Here is a 22,065-nt window from a genome sequence, read left to right as displayed (position 1 = left end):
GTGTTTTGCTTTCCGTCACCTTAATACTGCCAATACCTACGTGCCTCCCTCCATCACTACTACTACTACTACTACTACTACTACTACTACTACTACTACTAATACTACTAATAATAATATAATCAAAAAAGCCTCTGGTAGGACCCACTTCTGTAGCTGTCAGTACTGTAATTCCATTGTTACCCATCCTCCTCTCCACACCACCACTCATTCATACACTGGCCTGGCACTCGGGGCACACACACACACACACACACACACACACACACACACACACACACACACACACACACACACACACACACACACATGCTTTCGTTATCACCAGTTTGTGACAAGGGGATGCGTCGCCTCGGTGAATGGTGGTGTACTGTCTGTCTCTACGCCATTATAACCACCTGGATGTATTATGGGCACCTGTGAGTCACTTGGAGTCATTATGAGCGGCTGTGAGTCACTTGGGGTCATTATGAGCAGCTGTGAGTCACTTGGAGTCATTAAGAGCAGCTGTGAATCACAGGAGTCATTAAGAGCAGCTGTGAATCACATGAGTCATTATAAGCGGCTGTCACTCGGAGTTATTATGAGGGGCTGTGAATCACAGGAGTCATTATGAGCAGCTGCGTCACTTGGAGTCATTATGAGCAGCTGTGAGTCACTTGGTTTCCATGAAGTCTGAGAATTCTGACAAAAGATACAAAATTTCTTCATAGACCTATAACTGCGACCTTGACCTGACCTTCACCTTTGACCCCACGACTATCAAAACCTATAGGCAAGCATGAACTCCGCATGCTTTCCAGATGGGCGCTGTAAACGCTTCTGCGCTTCACCTTGCACAGGATGTAAGGGGGTGCCTAATACCAGGGACGTGTTTGAGGGACTCCGTATCTCCGTCAGGAAGGTCGTCCCTTATCAACCTCCCGACCTTCTCCTCGTCGTCGCTGCAACTACCGACACACACATCATCACACTAAAAGGTTTGTCCCTTAATACTGCCAATACCTACGTGCCTCCCTCCATCAACCACAGCACAGTCCCCAGCCGTCACCAACACCCCTGCCTCCTCCAGACAGGCCTGGCATTTGACAAATTAGGGATCTGCCACGCCTTGCCATAAACAGATGTATTGTATCGAAAACTCACCCCTCACACACTCATCCTGTCACTATATGTAACTTGCCGACAACCCATGGCTCTTCAGGCACTTATACCCTTAAATGCATGAGTCACGAAGGCAAGCATGAATTCCTCGTGCTTCCCTGTCGGGCGCTGTAAACGCTTCTGCGCTTCACCTTGTACAGTATGCAAGGGGGTGCCCCGGTACCCCTGAATCGAGCTAGTGAACATTAGGAATGCAGACGATAACTGTATCCACTCGGCCGCCACATTCTATAAAAAATTCAGATAAATCGCACCTCAACGTTTCTGAGAAGACACCCATAACAGTATGGGTGTGGTGTAGCACTATACTACCGCCATTGAACGCTGACACACGTAACGACAGGTGATGAGAACGAGACAATGGGAGGGATTGTCACCCCAACAAAAGGACTTTATTTAATACGTATTGTGAATCACTCTTATGACAATGATGGTCATATTATAGTATAAATTACTGAACTGGTGGTGAGTGTGTGTGTGTGTGTGTGTGTGTGTGTGTGTGTGTGTGTGTGTGTGTGTGTGTGTACTGCAATTCTCACACTAAATAAGAAAATAACAACGAATGGCCAAAAGAAACATAAATTCCATCGTAAAAAAGTACCCCCAAAATAAATATAAATAAAAACGATAATAAACTTCAGGATATAAACAGGAACAAAATATTATACTGATTATCAATATTTTTACTCAAATTACAACAAGTTCCAATTTACGTACACAGTCTTGCGAGTACGTCCACACGAACGACCCAAGGCATTCACGAACACCCACACGAACGGACGAAGGCATTCACTAACACCTACACGAACGGACAAAAGCATTCACTAACACCTACACGAACGGACGAAGGCATTCACAAACAAGTGTAAACAAACATGAGGAAACAAAGAGAGAGAGAGAGAGAGAGAGAGAGATATGCAGATTGTTTGCAACATACAGTAAAAAGCAACGAACGTCTTGTGTTGCACCGATTGTCGCCATCAACACCCAGAGCAACACATGACAAAACACAACACACAGCTTGACACAACACACAGCTTGACACAACACACAGCTTGATACAACACAACAACACAACACAATCACCACAATCAGTAGGGAACACAGATGGACCCATGTAGACTATGTTGGGCACTATTAACATGTGTGGCACTACTGAATTGGCACTGTTACTAAGATGACCTATTTCAAGTCACCTCATAATTCCTATAAACTATTTCAGTCCCAATTCGTATAATAACCTATTTTAAGCCCAAATCGTGTGACCCATTTCAAACCCTATTATTATTTGACCAATTTTTAAGTCCCCCCCATAATTCTTATAACCTATTTCTGGTACAATTTCTATGACCCATTTCAAGCGCGCGTGACCTATTTCAGTGTAAAATCATAGGTAAAGATTCTTCCCTCTTTTAACATTACAGAGTGGGTGTTGAACAATAGATACTTAAGAACAAGGTCACTAGACTGTGTATGGGGGGGTTGAGGGCGGGCGGGCGGGGAGGTAGGGGCGGGGAGGGGTGAGGGAAGAGGGGTGAGGGAGGAAGGTGTGTCTCTCTCACTACTGCCAGAGACAAACGGGCTCTTAAGTCTTCAGGGTATGGATTATTAAGCGACTTGACAAAGAGAGAGAGAGAGAGAGAGAGAGAGAGAGAGAGAGAGAGAGAGAAGGATGATGGTAATACTAAGAAGGAAGAGGAGGAGGAGGAGGAGGAGGAAGAGGGAAGGAGGAGGAGGAGGAAGAGGAAGAAAGACTGTTTAACTCAACTGTGTGACCACTCAAGGCAAAACAAATAGAAGCGATAGAATAATTCATGTGAGGCAGAGTGGGGGAGAGGGTGGTGGGGAGGGGTGGGGAGGAAGGAGGGAGGGTGTGGTGGGGGAGGGGGTGAGAAAGGAGGGAGAGAGGGTGAGGAGGGAGAGGGGGTGTGGAGGGAGGGGGTGAGGAGGGAGGGGTGAGAAGGGAGGGAGAGGTGAGGGAGGGAGGGGGTGAGAAGGAGAGAGAGAGGGTGAGGAGGGAGGGTGAGAAGGAGGGAGAGGGTGAGGAGGGAGGGGTGAGAAGGAGGGAGAGAGGGTGGAGGAGGGAGGGGTGAGAGAAGGAGGGTGAGGAGGGAGGGTGAAGGAGGAGAGAGGGTGAGGGAGGGAGGGTGTAGAAGAGAAGGAGGGAGAGGGTGAGGAGGGAATGAGAAGGAGGAGAGGGTGAGGAGGGGTGTGATTGTTGGGGTAGTTGGAGAGAGGTGCAGAATGGGAGGGACACGGGACGGAAGGGTAAGTGGAGGAGGGGCGCTGGGGTTTAGGCGGTGGGACAGGGACGTGGGACAGGAGGGCGTGGGATGGTTGGGACGTGGGATAGGGAGGAACTCGGGGCAGGAGGAACGTGGGACAGGAGGGACGTGGGACAGGGAGGGACGTGGGACAGGAGGGACGTGGGACAGGAAGGACGTGGGATGGGAGAGGAACGTGGGATGGGAGGAACGTGGGATGGGAGGGACGTGGGATGGGAGGAACCTTGGGATGGGAGGACGTGGGATGGAAAGGACGTGGGATGGGAGGGACGTGGGACGGGAGGGACGTGGGAAGGAGGGACGTGGGATAGGAGGAACTCGGGACAGGGAGGACGTGGGACAGGAGGAACGTGGGACAGGAGGAACGTGGGACGGGAGGGACGTGGGATAGGGAGGAACTCAGGACAGGGAGGGACGTGGGACGGGAGGGACGTGGGATAGGAGGAACTCGGGACGGGAGGGACGTGGGATGGGAGGAACGTGGGACGGGAGGAACGTGGGACAGGAGGAACCGTGGGGCAGGAGGGACGTGGGACAGGAGGGACGCGGGACGGGAGGGTGTCATCAGCCTCACTCTCTCATCAAGGAACACAGGAGGGGCGGAGTACAACCAGTCAGATGCCATGACCTCCCCCTCCATCCCCACTCCTGCAGCTGTGCTGGGTACTGGCTGGGTGTAGGTGGTGGGTGATGGGGGGGGGAGGGAGGGGTAGTGTGGTGGTAGGGAGAGGTGTGGATGATGGTAAAAGGGGGAGGAGTATTAGTGGTGGATGGGGGAGGGGTGAGGGAGGAGGTTAGGTTAGGCTTAGGTTAAGGGGCACCCACCTTAACCTAACCTAATCATCGGAACAGTTATCATGTGTATATAAATCACCACCAACGACTTATTGTACAGTAAAAGCTCTCTCTCATCATGACCCCTCCTGAGCACCATTTTCAATATTACCGAAAACGCAAAAAAATGGAATCCTTACCAATTTTAACTGGGAATTTATTAGTCTTTCCCATGAACTGATTAGTGTGTGTGTGTGTGTGTGTGTGTGTTGTGTGTGTGTGTGTACTGACATAAACAATAACTTGACATATTAACACACACACACAGTCAGCAGAAATGGTCGCCGGAAATACCACCTTTGTTGACATAATTTAATTCACTTTCCCAGGTAATAACGAAACACAATGTACCCGTTAAAACACGACATAATTTTATATACATACATACATAAATATATACTGGTACCTACTTAATAATGTAGTGTGTATATATATATAAATTATCATTGAGTACACATATTATGTTTATAAATTATGGATTTTATTGTTATTTTTGTCATTTGCCCAAAGCACTTACTTACAATGTCAACCACCTGTAACCAAAGCTAGGTTAGGTTAGATTAGGTTAGATTAGCGTTAGGTTAGGTTAGATTAGGTTAAGTCAGCGTTAGGTTAGGTTAAGTTAGGTTAGGTTAAGTTAGGTTTGATTAGGTTAAGTTAGCGTTAGGTTAGGTTAAGTCAGCGTTAGGTTAGGCTAGTTAGGGTTAGGTTAGTTGCTAGCGTTAGGTTGTGTTGTCAGCTGCTAGGTTAGGTTGCTAGGGTTTGATTAGGTTAAGTTAGCGTTAGGTTAGGTTAAGTCAGCGTTAGGTTAGGCTAAGTTAGTTTGTTGTCAGCGTTAGGTTAGGTTAAGCCACGTTGGGTTAGGTAGTTAGGTTTGATTAGGTTAAGTTAGCGTTAGGTTAGTTAGGCAGGCGAATATTTGCATAACTGAAGCTTAATACAACCATGTTTCATGCTGCCAGCCTTGTGTGTGTGTTTTGTTTTGCAACCTTGTGTGTGTGTGTGTGTGTGTGTGTGTGTGTGTGTGTGTGTGTGTGTGTGTTTTATGATGGTAACCTTGTGTGAATTTATTTTCCGGTTAAATATTTAATCACTACTTTTAAAACCTTCCACACACCACAAAGGTAAAAGTATTCTCAAACTATAAACATTACGAGTTAAATAAGTCACTCACTTTATATGTTAGTTTAAACATCTGTACTTCAGTTGATTTATATTAAAAATTTATATATATTTTTATCACGGTATTAGGGTTCGTATAGTGAAGATTCATATACCGTTAAAATATTCGATGATTCGTAACTTAAATATTCTCCCTCAATGATTCGTATATTGAGGCAAATATTGAAGCTTATGTGAGACAGTTGAGTCGAAGCTTAGGAGTCAAGACTTACAGCTTTAGTGCAAAAAATGGTGCGGTGAGGTGAGGTGGTAAGGGTGTGGTGATGGTGTGGTGTAGTGGTGATGGTGTGGTGTAGTGGTGATGGTGTGGTGTAGTGGTGATGGTGTGGTGATGTGGTGATGGTGTGGTGTAGTGGTAATGGTGATGGTGTGTTGTAGTGGTGATGGTGTGGTGATGTGGTGATGGTGTGGTGTAGTGGTAATGGTGTGGTGTAGTGGTGATGGTGTGGTGTAGTGGTGATAGTGTGTTGATGGTGATGGTGAGGTGATGGTGTGGTGGTGGTGTGGTAGGAAGGAGGAGGACAGGAGGTGCCCGGGGCCTCTCTCTCAAAACCTCATCGTCACGCGACATCACTTACTACTTCTGCTCCACACCCGTCACCACACCGTCACCACACCACAACCGTCACACCACCACTACACTACACCATCACCACACCACACACCATAACCGTCATCACACCATCACCACACACCACACCCGTCATCACATATCCAATACAATATCACTGAATTTCAATATATATTTTCCTCTCCTAATGGGCATACTGGGAGAAGCAGACACACTGGGACAAGCAGACACACTGGGACAAGCAGACACACTGGGAGAAGCAGACACACTGGGACAAGCAGACACACTGGGACAAGCAGACACACTGGGGCAAGCAGACACACTGGAAGCAGACACACTGGAGAAGCAGACACACTGGGGCAAGCAGACACACTGGGACAAGCAGACACACTGGGACAAGCAGACACACTGGGACAAGCAGACACACTGGGGCAAGCAGACACACTGGGGCAAGCAGACACACTGGGACATATGTTGAAGCTATTGGTGACCTGTGAGACGCTCTCCATTCAGTGGAAAGTCCGTTATATCGATGGATTCAGGGATACTAGATAGATGTTCTCTATGATGAATCAGGAAATAAGAAAATCAGGAGATTGTCACATCACTATACAGTAGAATCCTTATAAAATGCTCAATGATCCTCAGCCATAAATTCTAACTCATTCTTATTATCTTGATCTTCAGTTCTTTTACTTGGCTCTTTTAAAAGGCCTGTAATCTGTAGGGCCATTTATTACAGTAAGTCTTTTATGGTAACGCTGGGCTTCTGGGTTTAATAAATTGAATCACCTCAAGTATTCCCATCCTAGTTTATTACACCTGAAGATTAACCATCGTAATATTAACCTAACCTAACCCTCGTAATACTAACCTAACCTAACCTAACCCTCGTAATACTAACCTAACCTGACCCTCGTAATACTAACCTAACGAAACCTAACTTAACGTAGCGTAAGGTATCGTAATGTAACCTAACCATCGTAATATTAACCTAACCTAACCTTAACAATAACTTAACCTAACGTAACGTAATGTAACCTACCACTAACCAAACCTAACACTAACCTAACCTAACCTAACCTAGCATAAGCTTACTGTAAGTCGATGACAAGATCACACGTCCAGTAGATGCAAACGTTTGTCTGGGATCACCGGACGATTAGACCCCCAGCGTATTTCACCTTACGATTAACTAACTACTTTACCGCACTAACCTAACTTAATCCAACATAAGCTAACGCTGACCTACCATAAGAACATAAGAACATAAGAAAATAAGGAGTCTGCAATAGGCCGGTTGGCCTGTGCATGGCAGCTCCTGTCGAGAGTTACTACCACTCTCTATCATCCATGAATCTATCTAGCCTCCTTTTGAAACTTTCCAGAGTTCCAGCACTTACTACAAAGTTGCTAAGCTTGTTCCACTCGTCCACCACCCTATTTGTGAACCAGTTTCTTCCTATCTCCCTCCTAAACCTACACTTATCCAACTTGAATCCGTTGCTCCGAGTCCTATCCTGCTCGGATATTATAAGAACTCTATCTATATCCCCTTTATTGATTCCTTTCACCCACTTAAATACCTTAACCTTACGTAAAGTGAACCTAATTTAACCTAATCGAATCTATAATCTAACCTCGGTCACATAAACTGACGGAGCTTTTAAAATGTCATTAATGTTGCAGGTGTGACACAGGTAGTATGGTGCAGGTGTGACACAAGTAGTGTGGTGCAGGTGTGACACAGGTAGTAGTGGGGGCCGGGGGCGGTAGGTGGTCCTCCCCCCGCAGGCCCCGGCGGAGGACATGTCTAATCCCAGCAGGGTATAATAGAGGTAAGTTATTGACCATTACCCAGTCTCCGCCTCGTCTGGGGTAACCATTCCCAATTTCCTATGACTCGCACATTGTGACAAACACATGGCCGACGTGCTGGGGTGGGGGGGGGTTATGTGAGCAGGAAGCAGAGGACAGGTGAGTGCAGGTGAGGCAAGTGGAGGGCTAGGAGTGGTGAGTGGAGGTGGAGCAACATAAGTGAGCCACTCAACCAGGTCAGTAAGATGGTGATGATCACAGCCCAACACACGGGCTACCACCTCAGTAGACTGTTGAACCATGAAGTGATATAGAGTTCAATATCACACTTATTAACCGCTGGGTTATTTTTTTTTTCAGGTGTGTCGAGGCGTGAGTGGGAACGACGCTGTGGTTATCGTGTTCGGCGGGGAACAGTATACTAACACCCGCCTCAGCTAGTGGAAGGAAACAGGTAGTAAATCTTCCTGTAGGAGTGTTAGGTGTATGTTAATAGTTATGTACTGTACTGGTGACTTACATGTTATAGAGGACGTGTGTGTGTGTGTGTGTGTGTGTGTGTGTGTGTGTGTGTGTGTGTGTGTGTGTGTGTGTGTGTGTGTGTGTGTGTGGCCCCGGGTCCTAGTGACAGGTGCTACCACTACTGATTATCCCAGACGTTACCTGTCTATACCACTAACTATATCCTCCCGCCCTGCTACTAACTACCACCACTACCACCATTACCACAACTGCCACCACTATCACCATTATCACCGTCACCATTACCATCTACCACACTCACCACCACTACCACCAATACCACTACTACCCACTACCTTCTGCCACCACCATCACTATTACCACCAATACCATCTACTACCACCATCACTATTACCACCACTATCATCTACCACCACTACCATCTACCACCACCATTACCATCACCATTACTACCAGTACCCTCTACAACTACTACCACCACTACCCTTTACCACCACTACTACCACCACCACCACCACCCACTACTATCTACCACCATTACCACTACCATCTACCACCATCCTCACACCACCACTTCACTTTAGGAACCCAGCCAACAGTCTCCGGCGGTGGCCATTGCGGGCATGCACGTCGCCCGACCGGATGCGTTACACAAACAGCGATAAAGCAGGAACAGTAACACCGACATTTAAACCGCGTCACCCTTCCTGGTTAAGCAATGTGACATACGTAACAGTAACAAGGCTGTCTTCTGACTGTTGATACGCGTAAACGACCCGATTCAATAATCCGATTAAGGTGGGTGCATCTCAAGGTCTGTTATACAGTAGGTGCTGGGTGTAAGGTAACGTCGGGCGCTGTTTAGTGCTCGCGCTGGCAAGGTTATGATTTCTTTTTGGGAGGCGTTAAACTGCTGTTAAGTCAGGTAAGGTTTGTCTTTACCTACACCTGCACTACACCACAACCTGACACCATCAAAGCTCAAGTGTTTACGTTTGGATTGATAACATCGACGGAACGCTCGTGGTAATGAGATGCTGGCGGAACGTTAGCACCGTCCTGAGAGAACGTTAGCACCGTCCTGAGAGAACGTGAGCACCGTTCGAGTCAGTGTATAAAGTGAAGCCAAGTAGACCTCCTGGCAACACTGGCCAGGTGGGACACACAGTACAGCAGTAACCTGATAACACCACTATCTATACTGTTATTATCACTCCTGGCTCTCGTGTTGTGAGTCTGGGTCGGGCAATGGTTGGGTATCCGTCCTCAACAATCTAAAACTTGAATAAACCTTAACAACCTGTTCCTCGACGCTGTGTTTCATATTTATTCACTTTCTGTTGATTCAGATTCTGTACGCTTTAATTATTATTATTTTTATTATTATTATTACAGGTAATATTGCCAGACGCACATTAGCACACAAAACACTCATAATAGAGAGCGGGACACACGCAGGCAGACACACGTGAAGAGGCAGACAAGAAAGTTCAAGAGACAGCAGCTTGGACACACACACCACACTCACCTGAGGCCATTAACGAAGAACTTCTCGGTGATGTAGTCGCGGCAGTTGGAGTTCTCGAAGGCAAGGTAGAACTTGTAGTCTTTGTTGAGCATTTCAAAACACTTGGCGGAGTTGGACCTTGGACAGCGTTTAGTGCCACAGGCGCCGAAGATGTCCACGCCTATATATTTGCCCAGCTCCTTCGCGTACTGCAGGCGATTGTTGCGAGCGCCGCAGTTTTGAACACGAACCACGCCACCTGTTTGGTCTTGTTGGCGGCGTAGTTGATCTCCTGCGACTTCTGGTGAATAGTGTTGTCGTAGTAGACCCACTTCTCGTACGGCGCCACAATGTCGGAGTCGTGGCGGTAGGTGGCAGTCCAGTTGAAGACGTTCCTGTTGGTGAAGTGTTGTGTGTGCAGTGGACACTCCAGCATGAACATGACCCACACTTGGCGCATGTCACGGTTGTGCGGCGGCATGCTGAAGTGGTCCTTGAACATGATGGCGTCCGCTGACGACAGCTCTGACCTGCTGCCCGTCAGCACACAAGTGTCCACCGGGCATTTCAGCTTGAGGAACTGCCCCCGGCGTCCTCCAGGCCCGAGTTCATGCCGTTGTACATAAGAATTTTCTTATAAGATGGAGGTGCCTTATCGGAGGCGGCGGGGTCGGGGTGGTCCTCCAGCGGGGCGGGGCGGGACGGAACATGAGCTGGTCCACAATGCGGTCTCCCGGGTCCTCGTCAGGCCACAGTCGCTCCCGCCGCACCCACTGCTCGGGGTCAACGGGCATCTCCTGCCGCAGCTCTCCGCCGTTCAGGTACCAAGGTCGTAGCCGCGGGGGCAGCGTGGTGAGAGTGACATTGGGAAGAGGTTGAGGGCGTGGAGCGGAGGGCAGCACCCTCGGGTAGGTGTCCAGGCCGGCCTGCACGTCTTCGCCAGGTCGGGAACCGCTCTGCACATCCTCGTCCACAACCTCGATGACTGGGTGGTCGACGTGGGGCGCGCGGCGCAGGGTGATCTGCGAGGGCGCGGAGGCGTTTAGCCAGGCGCCTCCAGGTTGGTTACAGACACCAGCAGCAGGAAGGTGGTGGCCGCCGACAAGTAGAGGAGCCCGCGGCGCAGTGACACCCTGGGCATCCTGCCGCCTACCGCCACCATCACCTGCACCACTGAAACAACAACAACACACCGTCAACATCATCGTCTCCATCATAGTACATCTTAACATACCTTATATACTATGAGGGGACACGGTCAAAGACATTAACTGACTTCTGGAATAAACATGAAGCCGTCTAGAAATACATATAAACCAACAATAATTCCTAGCACACGTGGCCAGGACAGGGGACCTATAACAACACACTGTACTCCACTACATAATACAACACAGGGGGAACTGTTTTAACATATGTAAAAAAAAATGAAGTTAATAATTTCTACAAGAAAAAAAAATCAAAACCTGACCCAAAAATAGAAATGTTTACGATGTCCGTCTAGGTATTTGTGTGATAAAAAAAAAATCCCTCAGTGAAGTCAGGCAGGCAAGACGTCCATAACTCAGCGACGGAATACTACCACCGGTATTGTGTATAAATATCAATACCTAAACAAGTGCCTCCAGCTATCCTCAAGCATTACCTGTTCAATGTTAGGTTAGGTTAGGTTGGATTAGGTTAGGTTAGGCTGAGGATATTTCATCAACAGCTGAAATTAAACTGGGGTGCCTAATCATCAGGTGAACAAAAAATAAACAACCCGTCATGAAATGTGTACACTACCAACTTATAAATAGTGTACAGCAAAGGCATTACCGGGCGACAGTCACGCTAAGAACAACACACACACACGATACTGCGGTCACCTGCACACACACACACACACACACACACACACACACACACACACACACACACACATGGTGAGACACAGACAAACACAACAACAGACAGACAGACAGACATAACCACAACACACACACACACACACACACACACACACACAAAACAGCAACACAACATATGCCACACAACACACAACACACACACACACACACACACACAAAGACAGAGACACAGACAGACACACACACACACACACACACACATACAGGTAACAGATTTATATAGAATTAAGTGAAATTTTATAATAAGGTCAAATTAATTCATCAAAAATACTAGTGTACATAAACAGTAACAGTAATCAATGTATGTACACAACGATACAAGGTAAACAAATGTGTGTGTGTGTGTGTGTGTGTGTGTGTGTGTGTGTGTGTGTGTATGTGTTACAATGTGATCAGTTAGTTTGTGATTGAAACGCCCAGAAACACCTCCCTCCCTCTCCCCCACTCAGTTAATCAAACTATATACCATCCTCCGTCCCTCCCATACTACTCCTCCCTCTCTCTCTCCCTCTCCACACACTCGTACCAACCCTCCTCTCCTCCCCTCCATCCCTCTCTTCCCCAATCAACACTACTCTCACCTCCTCACCTTCCACACTACCCTTCTCTACCCCTCTACATTACCCCCCCCCCTCTCTCCACACTCCTCCCCCTCCCCTCTTCCTCTCAATCCCCACACACCCTCCCTCCCTCCCTCTCCCTACCACACTCTTTCCCTCACCTCTCTCTTCCTCCTCCCCTCTCACGTTATCATCACCCACCCCTCTCATTATTGACCCAAGTACACACACACACACATCACTTAACCTAATAAAAAAACACACTGGAAAAACACCATCACAAAAACAACACGATAATATGTATTCTCTTGAATCGCTTTAGCCGGGAGGACAGATGCAACCAGCCAGTCAGAACACTTACATGAAATTACTCTCTTAAGAATTACGTACATGACAACTTCAGCTTCTGTGTGTGTGGGGGAAGGGGTGTTTCATATATACACATATTTTGTTTCTCTCTCATTTCCACACATAGATTCTCTCTCTCTCTCTCTCTCTCTCTCTCTCTCTCTCCTCTCTCTCTCTCTCTCTCTCTCTCTCTCTTCAGTCAGTCATTATATCTCAACTCTCTCCCCCTCAGTTTAATTATCTCATTATCTCCTCTCATTATCTCCTATCTCTCATAATCGACCTCATTCTCCCTCCTATCTCATTAATTACCTCATTTTGTCCCTATCTCATTTATCTCCCTTCTCTTCCTATCTCACTGTCTCTCATTCTCCCTTTTATCTCCCTTCTCTTCCTATCTCACTGTCTCTCATTCTCCCTTTATCTCCTTCTCTTCCTATCTCTTTCCTCATTCTCCCTTTTATCTCCCTTCTCTTCCTATCTCACTGTCTCTCATTCTCCCTTTTATCTCATATCTCTTCCCCTAGTGTTTCAATCCTCTCATGATTCTCAAATCTCTCGGTGTCTCGTTATCTCGTCTCTGTCTCTTAGTGTTTCCTGTCCACGGGAGAACGGACAGACGGACCAGACGGACAGACGGACAGACAGGACGGACGGACGGACGGACAAGAAGGAAGAAGGTTTCACCACATCAAAGTTGCACACACACACACACACACACACACACACACAACACACACACACACACACACACACACAACACACACACATACACACACACACACACACACACACACACACACACACACACACACACATACACACACACACACACACACACACATACCCAATCCACAAAAGAATCAATTTCTTGTCAAAGGCTCCGGTCATTCACTGAAGGAGGGGGAGGGAGAGGTGTGGGTTTTGTATGAATTAAAACATATCAAGCCACTGGTCGATATCCCAGCCTGGCCAAAAGTCTTCATCACCTTAATGACAATAGTGTGTCATCATCATCATCATCATCATCATTATCATCATCATCATCATCATCATCATCATCATCATCATCATCATCATCATCATCATCATCATCATCATCATCATCATCATCATCATCATCATCATCATCGTCACCATCGTCACCATCGTCACCGTTCGCCTCATGCTTGTAACCTTTTGAGTGTGTTGGTTGCTTTGGTCTACCGGGTGTCACAGAACGTCACAGGTTAATAATAAAAACTAACAAAAGATCTGATAATAATGAATAAATAGAGAGCAAAAAAGTCAATAAAAATGTATAAAGACTTAAGAGAATAATAATGTATATAATATGTATAAAATAAATAAAACACGAATACAAATAAAAAATAAAAAAAACAAGTGAAAAAATCGTATATAAAAATAAATAAAAAAATCGTAAAAATAAATAAAAAATATCCCACACAATTTTATTAAATTTATAAAAAGTTAAACCAATTTAAACCTTAATAAAGATATATATAAAAAAACACGCTTTTATAGGGGTGCGGTGGGCGAGTGGTTGGTGTATTCATTTCCTGTCCCACGGGTTAATGGTTCGAGCCCCTAGGAGACCCCCTCCCCCCTATCCGCAGCTGAGAATTGGTACCTAAGAGATGGTGACCTCACAGGTGGTAAAATTGCCTGGCTATGCTATTTCCAGGTGCACACAAACACCTCTTGTAATTAACTGTCTGTACCTGTAATTAACTACCTGTCACTGTAACTAACTACCTGTAGCTGTAATTAACTGCCTGTAACTGTAATTGACCACCTGTAACTGCAATTAACCACCTGTAGCTGTAATTAGCTACCTGTAACTACCAGTCAAGCACCTGTAACTACCATTTAAGTACCTATAACTACCACTCAAGCATCTGTAACTGTAACTAACCACCTGTAACTACCACTCAAGCACCCGTAACTACCACTCACGTACCTGTAACTACCACTCAAGCACCAATACTCCACTCACGTACCTATAACTACCACTCAAGCATCTGTAACTGTAACTAACCACCTGTAACTACCACTCAAGTACCTGTAACTACCACTCAAGCATCTGTAGCTGTAACTGCCACTCAAGCACCTGTAACTACCACTCAAACACCTGTAACTACCACTCAAGTACCCGTAACTATCTCAAGTACCTTTAACTACCACTCAAGCATCTGTAACTGTAACTACTCCGTTACGAACCATGGTGCATTCAGTAAGCCCAAACTGTTTCCATTGTGTTATACATTAGTTCATCTGGTACTGAGTCACCCTTGTGCGTGTGTGTGTGTGTGTGTGTGTGTGTGTGTGTGTGTGTGTGTGTGTGTGTGTGTGTGTGTGTTACAGTCGAATATAATGTTTTATTAACTTGTTGGGGAGAGGAGGAGGAGGGTGGGGGTGGAGGAATAAGGAGAAGGTGGAAAGAATGGAGGGGGAGGAACGAGATGGGGAAGGAGGAGGGATGGAGGGCGTGGTAAGGTGCTCATTGGGGGACGCAACATGTATTCATAAATATTCGAGTGTTCATCTTACCTACCCTAACCCCCCCCCTTCCCCTTACCCCTTCCCTCCTCCCTTCCTCTCCTTCCCCTCCTCCTTCCCTCCCTCAAACACAAGATTAAAAACAAACTGAGAGCTTTGTGGTGCAGCTTTTCCAATATTTATCCAACTTCTTCCCCCCTTCTCCTCCACCCTCCTCTTCTCCATCCTTCCACCCTCCTCCACCCATTCCCTTCTCGCCATTCCCCTCCTCCCTCCTCCTCCCCCCTCCCTTCTTTCCTCCTAAAAATCATTCTGTAGGAAACTTGTTAATATCGTCATTAAATCCGGACTAATTAAATAATGATGAAAGAATAGAGCATCTCCACCATTCCTCCAACACCCACCACCACCCCCCCAGCTACCTCCATCACCTATCGCCATCCCTCCATCACTACCTACCTCTCCTCCATCATTTAACACCATCACTACTCCATCTCCACCACCCATAACCCATCTCCACCACCACCCCCTCCATCATCAACACCACCACCACCAGCTTCCTCCAACACCATCACTAGCCATCTCCACCACCACCCTCCATCATCACCACCACACCCCTCCATCACCACCACCACCACCACCCCTCCATCATCACCACCACCACCACCACCAGCTTCCTCAACACCATCACTGTTCCCCACCCACCCCTCCATCATCACCACCACCACCCACCTCCATCCCCCCCTCCATCATCACCACCCACCCCCACGCCATCTCCACCACCACCACCCCTCCATCACCCACCACCACCACCCCTCCATCACACCACCAACTCCCTACCATCACTACCATCTCCCACCACCCTCCATCACCACCACCACCACCACCCCTCCATCATCACCACCACCCCTCCATCATCTCCACCACCACCACCTCCATCACCCACCACCACCCCTCCATCATCACCACCACCACCACCAGCTTCCTCCAACACCATCACTAGCCATCTCCACCACCACCACCCCTCCATCATCACCACCACCACCCACCCTCCATCATCACCACCACCACCACCCTCCATCATCACCACCACCACCTCCATCACCACCACCACCACCACCACCCTCCATCATCACCACCACCACCACCAGCTTCCTCCAACACCATCACTAGCCATCTCCCACCACCACCACCCCTCCATCATCACCACCACCACCACCCCTCCATCACCACCACCACCACCCCTCCATCAACACCACCACCACCAGCTTCCTCCAACACCATCACTAGCCATCTCCCACCACCAGCTCCCTCCTCCAGCCAAACACTCCCCCTCCATCACCCTCCCTAGAGTTTGATCCTCGCCAGGTCAGTGTAGGATCCCCTCCCTCTCTCCCCTACGGCTCCTCTTTCTCTTTCTCCCCTCCCCTTTTTACTCTCTCTCTCTCTCTCTCTCTCTCTCTCTCTCTCTCTTTCTCTCTCTCTTATCTCTCTATTCCCCCTTCCTCCTCTCTCTCTCTCTCTCTCCTCTCTCTCTCTCTCTCTCTCTCTCTCTCTCTTTCTTCTCTCTCTTCTCCTCTCTTATTCCCCCTTCTCCTCCTCTCTCTCTCTCTCTCTCTCTCTCTCTCTCTCTCTCTCTTATCCCCTTCCTCCCCTATCTCACATCCTCTCTCTCTTATCCTCTTCTCCCCTAATCTCTCATCCTCTCTCTCTCTCTCTCTCACTTTCTTTAACATATTTTTTATTATCTGTCTCGTTCTCTTTATCTCAACATCCGCAAACTATACTAGAAAAAGACCCTAGTCTGTCTATCTGTCCCCATTTCTCTCTCTCTCTCTCTCTCTCTCTCCTCTCTCTCTCTCTCTCTCTCTCTCTCTCTCTCTCTCTCTCTCTCTCTCTCTCTCTGTCTCTCTGTCTCCATTTCTCTCTATCTCTTTCTATTTGTCTGTCTCTCTCTCTCTCTCTCTATCTGTCTGTCTGTCTGTCTCTCTCTCTCTCTCTCTCTCTCTCTCTCTCTCCTCTCTCTCTCTCTCTCTCTCTCTCTCTCTGTCTGTCTGTCTCCATTTCTCTCTCTATCTCTTTCTCTCTATCTTCTGTCTCTCTGTCTCCATTTCTCTCTCTCTCTCTCTCTCTCCTCCCTCTCTCTCTCTCTCTCTCTCTCTCTCTCTCATAACAGCAGGTGTAAGGACAACTCCACAGGCTTCTGATGGTGGGTTGTGTGAGAAAAGCCGTCCACCTCCTCACTCCCTCCGCCTACCACCCTCCACCAGCCGTCTCTTGAATGAAACCTCAACCCCGCGGTCTCTATTTCCAGCCCCGCAGTCTCTATCTCCAACCCGCGGTCTATTTCAACCCCGGTCTCTATTTCCAGCCCGCGGTCTCTACCTCCAGCCCCGCGGTCTCTGCCTCCAGCCCGCGGTCTCTATCTCCCAGCCCACGGTCTCTACCTCCAGCCCCGCAGTCTCTATCTCCAGCCCCGCGGTCTCTACCTCCAGCCCGCGGTCTCTACTCCAACCCCCCGGTCTCTACCTCCAGCCCCGCGGTCTCTATCTCCAGCCCCGCAGTCTCTACCTCCAACCCTGCAGTCTCTACCTCCAACCCCGCGGTCTCTCACCTCCAACCCCGCGGTCTCTACCTCCCAACCCCGCGGTCTCCTACCTCCCACCCCGCGGTCTCTACCTCCAACCCCGCGGTCTCTACACACCCAACGTCTCTACCTCCAACCCCGTGGTCTCTACCTCCAACCCGCAGTCTTTATCTCCAGCGCGGTCTCTCCTCAACCCGCGGTCTCTACCTTTTGTGAGCTTGAAAACAGCTGTGTTCTCTACTAACGCACCAAACCTAACCAAACCTAACCTAACCATAACCCTAATCTAACCAAATCACAACCAAACCTAACCTAAGAAATCTTGTTCCAATAAAACACTCCCCTGAGACATATTAAAACACTCCTGAGACATATTAAAACCTCCCCTGAGACATATTAAAACCTCCTCTGAGACATATTAAAACACTCTGAGACATATTAAAACCCTCCCCTGAGACATATTAAAACACTCCCTGAGACATTAAAACACTCCCCTGAGACATATTAAAACACTCCCCTGAGACATATTAAAACTCTCCAGACACATTAAAACATCCCTGAGACATTAAACACTCCCCTGAGACATATTAAAACACTTCCCTGAGACATATTAAAACACTCCCCTGAGACATAGTAAAACACTCCGCTAGACATATTAAAACACTCCCTGAGACATATTAAAACACTCCCCTGAGACATATTAAAACACTCCCTGAAGACATATTAAACACTCCCCTAGGCATATTAAAACACTCTGAGACATATTAAAACACTTCCCTGAGACATATTAAAACACTCCCCTGAGACATATTAAACACTCCCTTGAGACATATTAAACACTACCCTGAGACATATTAAATCTGAGACATATTAAAACACTCCCTGAGACATATTAAAACACTCCCCCTGAGACATATTAAAACACTCCCCAGGACATATTAAAACACTCCCTGAGACATATTAAAACCTCCCTGAGACACATTAAACAACCCTTGAGACATATTAAAACACTCCCTGAGACATTAAAACCTCCCTGAGACATTTAAAAACACTCTGAGACATAGTAAAACCTCCCCTGAGACATATTAAAACACTCCCTGGGACATATTAAACACTCCCCAGACATATAAAAACACTCCCTGAGACATATTAAACCTCCCTGAGACATTAAAACACTCCCCTGAGACATATTAAAACACTCCCTAGACATATTAAAACACTCTGAGACATATTAAAACACTCCCTGAAACATATTAAAACACTCCCCTGAGACATATTAAAACACTCCCTGAGACATATTAAACCTCCCCTGAGACATATTAAAACACTCCCCTAGACATATTAAAAACCCTGAGACATTAAACCTCCCTGAGACATATTAAAACTCCCCTGAGACATATTAAAACACTCCCTGAGACATATTAAAACACTCCTTAGACATATTAAACACTACCCTGAGACATATTAAAACACTCCCTGAGACATATTAAAACACTACCTGAGACATATTAAAACACTCCCCTGAGACATTAAACACTCCCCTGAGACATATTACCCTAAATGACCGTCAATTACACCACGTCTCTTACTCCTGACGGTTAACACAGTGCTCAGGTAATGACTGTATCTATAAGTCAATATCTATAAGTCTATTTTAGCGGGTCAGGTGTGTGTGTGTGTGTGTGTGTGTGTGTGTGTGTGTGTGTGTGTGTGTGTGTGTGTCTTGTACATCTGTCTACTACACCTGTGCCTCCATCCAACACCTTCTACACACCTGTCTCCTACATCCATCGACCTCCGCCTCCATCCAACACTTTCCACACCTGTCTACACTTGTCCCCAAAACTGAGTCCACCCCTCTAAATAGTATTGACAGTCACCGCCATCTAAGTAGCACTGACAGTCATCCACCTCTAAGTAGAAATGACAGTCAGTATCTCTAAGTAGCAATGACAGTCAGCCCCTCTAAGTAGCACTGACAGTCATCCACCTCTAAGTAGAAATGACAGTCAGTATCTCTAAGTAGCAATAACAGTCAGCCCCTCTAAGTAGCAATGACAGTCAGCCCCTCTAAGTAGCAGTGACAGTCACCCCTTCGGTATTGCTGACAGTCACCCCCTTCGGTACTGCTGAGTCACCCTCTCTAAGTAGCAATGACAGTCAGCCCCTCTAAGTAGTATGACAGTCACCCCCTCTCTAAGTAGCATGACTGTCAGCCCCTTAAAGACACATTTCGTCTATAGCTCACGATACTTGGACGTGTCAGTCAATATATTAGAGGAGGGTGAGATAAAGGGAGAAAGAGGGGCGGGGAGGGAGGGTAGAGGGCAGAAGGAGGAGATGGAGAGGAGATAAAGGTGAGATAAGGGAGAGAGGGGAGGGAGGTAGGAGGAGGAGAGGGAGGTGGGTGATGGAGAGATCAACACACCCTACATTAAACAACTCTCCCAACACCCGAATAGCCCACACATACCCTCCCCACACATCCTCCACCCAACCCTCCTATACCCTCACGAGTTCCTCCTCCTCACATTCTCCCCATTCTCACTCTCTCCTCCCACACCCCCTTCCCGCCTCCACACACCACATACCATCCCTTCCCTCCCCACATTCTCCCCATTGAATCCCTCCCCTCCACCCCACCTTCCCCACATCTCCCCTCTCCCCACCCCTCCTCCCCGAAATTAACACAGTCTTTATCATGATTATATTTGCCAGCGAGGAATGTTAATACGACCCAGGTATTTATGGTAGCTTTGTCTGTCTGTCTGTCTGTCATCTCTGTCTGTCTGTCTTCTGTCTGTCTGTCTGTCTGTTCTGTCTGTCTATCTGTAAATTTTTTTTACGGGAATTAGCTCACCCGGGCTGGGGGCGAAAATGTAATAATAATAATAATAATAATAATAATAATAATAATAATAATAATAATAATAATAATAATAATAATAATAATAATAATAATAACAATAAAATAATAAATAATAATAATAATAATAATAATAATAATAATAATAATAATAATAATTATAATAATAATAAAGAACCATAAAGGAAAAAAAAAAGATCAATAGTGAGAAACAATATATGTATGTTGTGTTGTGAATAGTGAGAGAAACAATTGAGACCTGCAACTGTGTGTAAATGAGGCAGAAAGTCAGATCACCAACCTGGGACTTGGTCACATATGGCAGCAGGGCTACCATTAGACAACACATTATGCTTTCCAATATCTTCCTGGTCTCTATCAGTGTGTGTGTGTGTGTGTGTGTGTGTGTGTGTGTGTGTGTGTGTGTGTGTGTGTGTGTGTGTGTGTGTGTCTCACCTTCCGGAAGCGTCTTGTTGCGTCTTACCTGAAAAAATAAAAAGAAAAACACCATTATAATATTTTAATGATAATAAGTTCACCTGTCATATAAAGAGAGAGAGAGAGAGAGAGAGAGAGAGAGAGAGAGAGAGAGAGAGAGAGAGAGAGAGAGAGAGAGAGAGAGAGTCATCAGTCACACACTCCTTATCTTAATAACAAAATCGGGGAGAGAAGTGAATAACCCTGGTCTTGTCTCCGGTCTCCCTTAGCCCCCCTGGTGTCACCCTCCCAAACATAATCCTTGACCAATAGGAGCCTTGATTTATTATTATTATATGTATTGTGATTGGCTAATGCCGAGAACGATAGTCTGATAGGGGTTCGAGGGAGGGAGGAGGAGGAGGAGGAGGAGGAGGAGGAGGAGGAGGAGGAGGAGGAGGAGGAGGAGGAGGAGGAGGAGGAGGAGGAGGAGGAGGAGGGAGGAGGAGGAGGGAGGAGGAGGAGGAGGAGGAGGAGGAAGAAGAAGAGGAGGAGGAGGAGGAGGGGAGGAGGGGAGGAGGAGGAGGGAGGAGGAGGAGGAGGAGGAGGAGGAGGAGGAGGAGGAGGAAGAAGAGGAGGAGGTGGAGGAGGAGGAGGAAGAAGAGGAGAGGAGGAAGAAGAGGAGGAGGAGGAGGAAGTGATGGTGGACGAGGAGGTGGTGGAGGAGGAGGAGGAAGAAGAGGAGGAGGAGGTGGAGGAATTGATGGTGGAGGAGAAGAGAGAGTAAAGGACAGGGTCTATGGAACAGGTATAATTCATGCTATTTCTTTCCCTCATTCTTCTCACACCTTCTCTATCTCTCTCTTCTCAGTTCTTCACCCCATACATCTCTAACCCACACCCATTTCTCGTCTCCCCCCCCTCCCCGTCCCTGGTCACCCTCCCCGTCCCTGGTCTCTCTCCGTCCCCTGGTCTCCCCTCCGTCCCCTGGTCTCCCTCCCCGTCCCCTGGTTCCCTCCCCGTCCCCCCTGGCT

The 22,065-nt window shown here is 47.2% G+C and overlaps 2 protein-coding genes across 2 annotated transcripts in view; one reads left to right on the top strand and one right to left on the bottom strand.

Annotated features, from left to right (window-relative positions):
• Positions 1-11,058, bottom strand: part of LOC121861134 (glycoprotein 3-alpha-L-fucosyltransferase A-like) — an 83,977-nt gene extending 72,919 nt beyond the window's left edge. The window contains 4 exon segments of the mRNA XM_042358699.1: positions 9,866-10,089; positions 10,092-10,454; positions 10,457-10,588; positions 10,633-11,058. Of these exon segments, the coding sequence (XP_042214633.1) occupies positions 9,866-10,089; positions 10,092-10,454; positions 10,457-10,588; positions 10,633-11,058 (1,145 nt within the window).
• A 6,384-nt stretch (positions 11,059-17,442) lies between these two features.
• LOC121861133 (extensin-like) lies at positions 17,443-17,964 on the top strand. The gene has a single exon (XM_042358698.1). The coding sequence runs from the start codon at positions 17,443-17,445 to the stop codon at positions 17,962-17,964; it is 522 nt and encodes a 173-aa protein (XP_042214632.1).
• The last annotated feature ends 4,101 nt before the right edge of the window (positions 17,965-22,065 follow it).

The sequence above is a fragment of the Homarus americanus genome, unplaced genomic scaffold (genome assembly GCF_018991925.1).
Source record: "Homarus americanus isolate GMGI-L3 unplaced genomic scaffold, GMGI_Hamer_2.0 scaffold52806, whole genome shotgun sequence".
Taxonomy (NCBI): Eukaryota; Metazoa; Arthropoda; class Malacostraca; order Decapoda; family Nephropidae; genus Homarus; species Homarus americanus.
Note: the sequence above shows the minus strand (reverse complement) of the source record. Positions and strands in the feature narration are given on the sequence as shown.

Excerpts from the sequence above, each read along its gene's own strand:
- LOC121861133 (XM_042358698.1), top strand. The coding sequence starts at position 17,443 with ATGAAACCTCAACCCCGCGGTCTCTATTTCCAGCCCCGCAGTCTCTAT.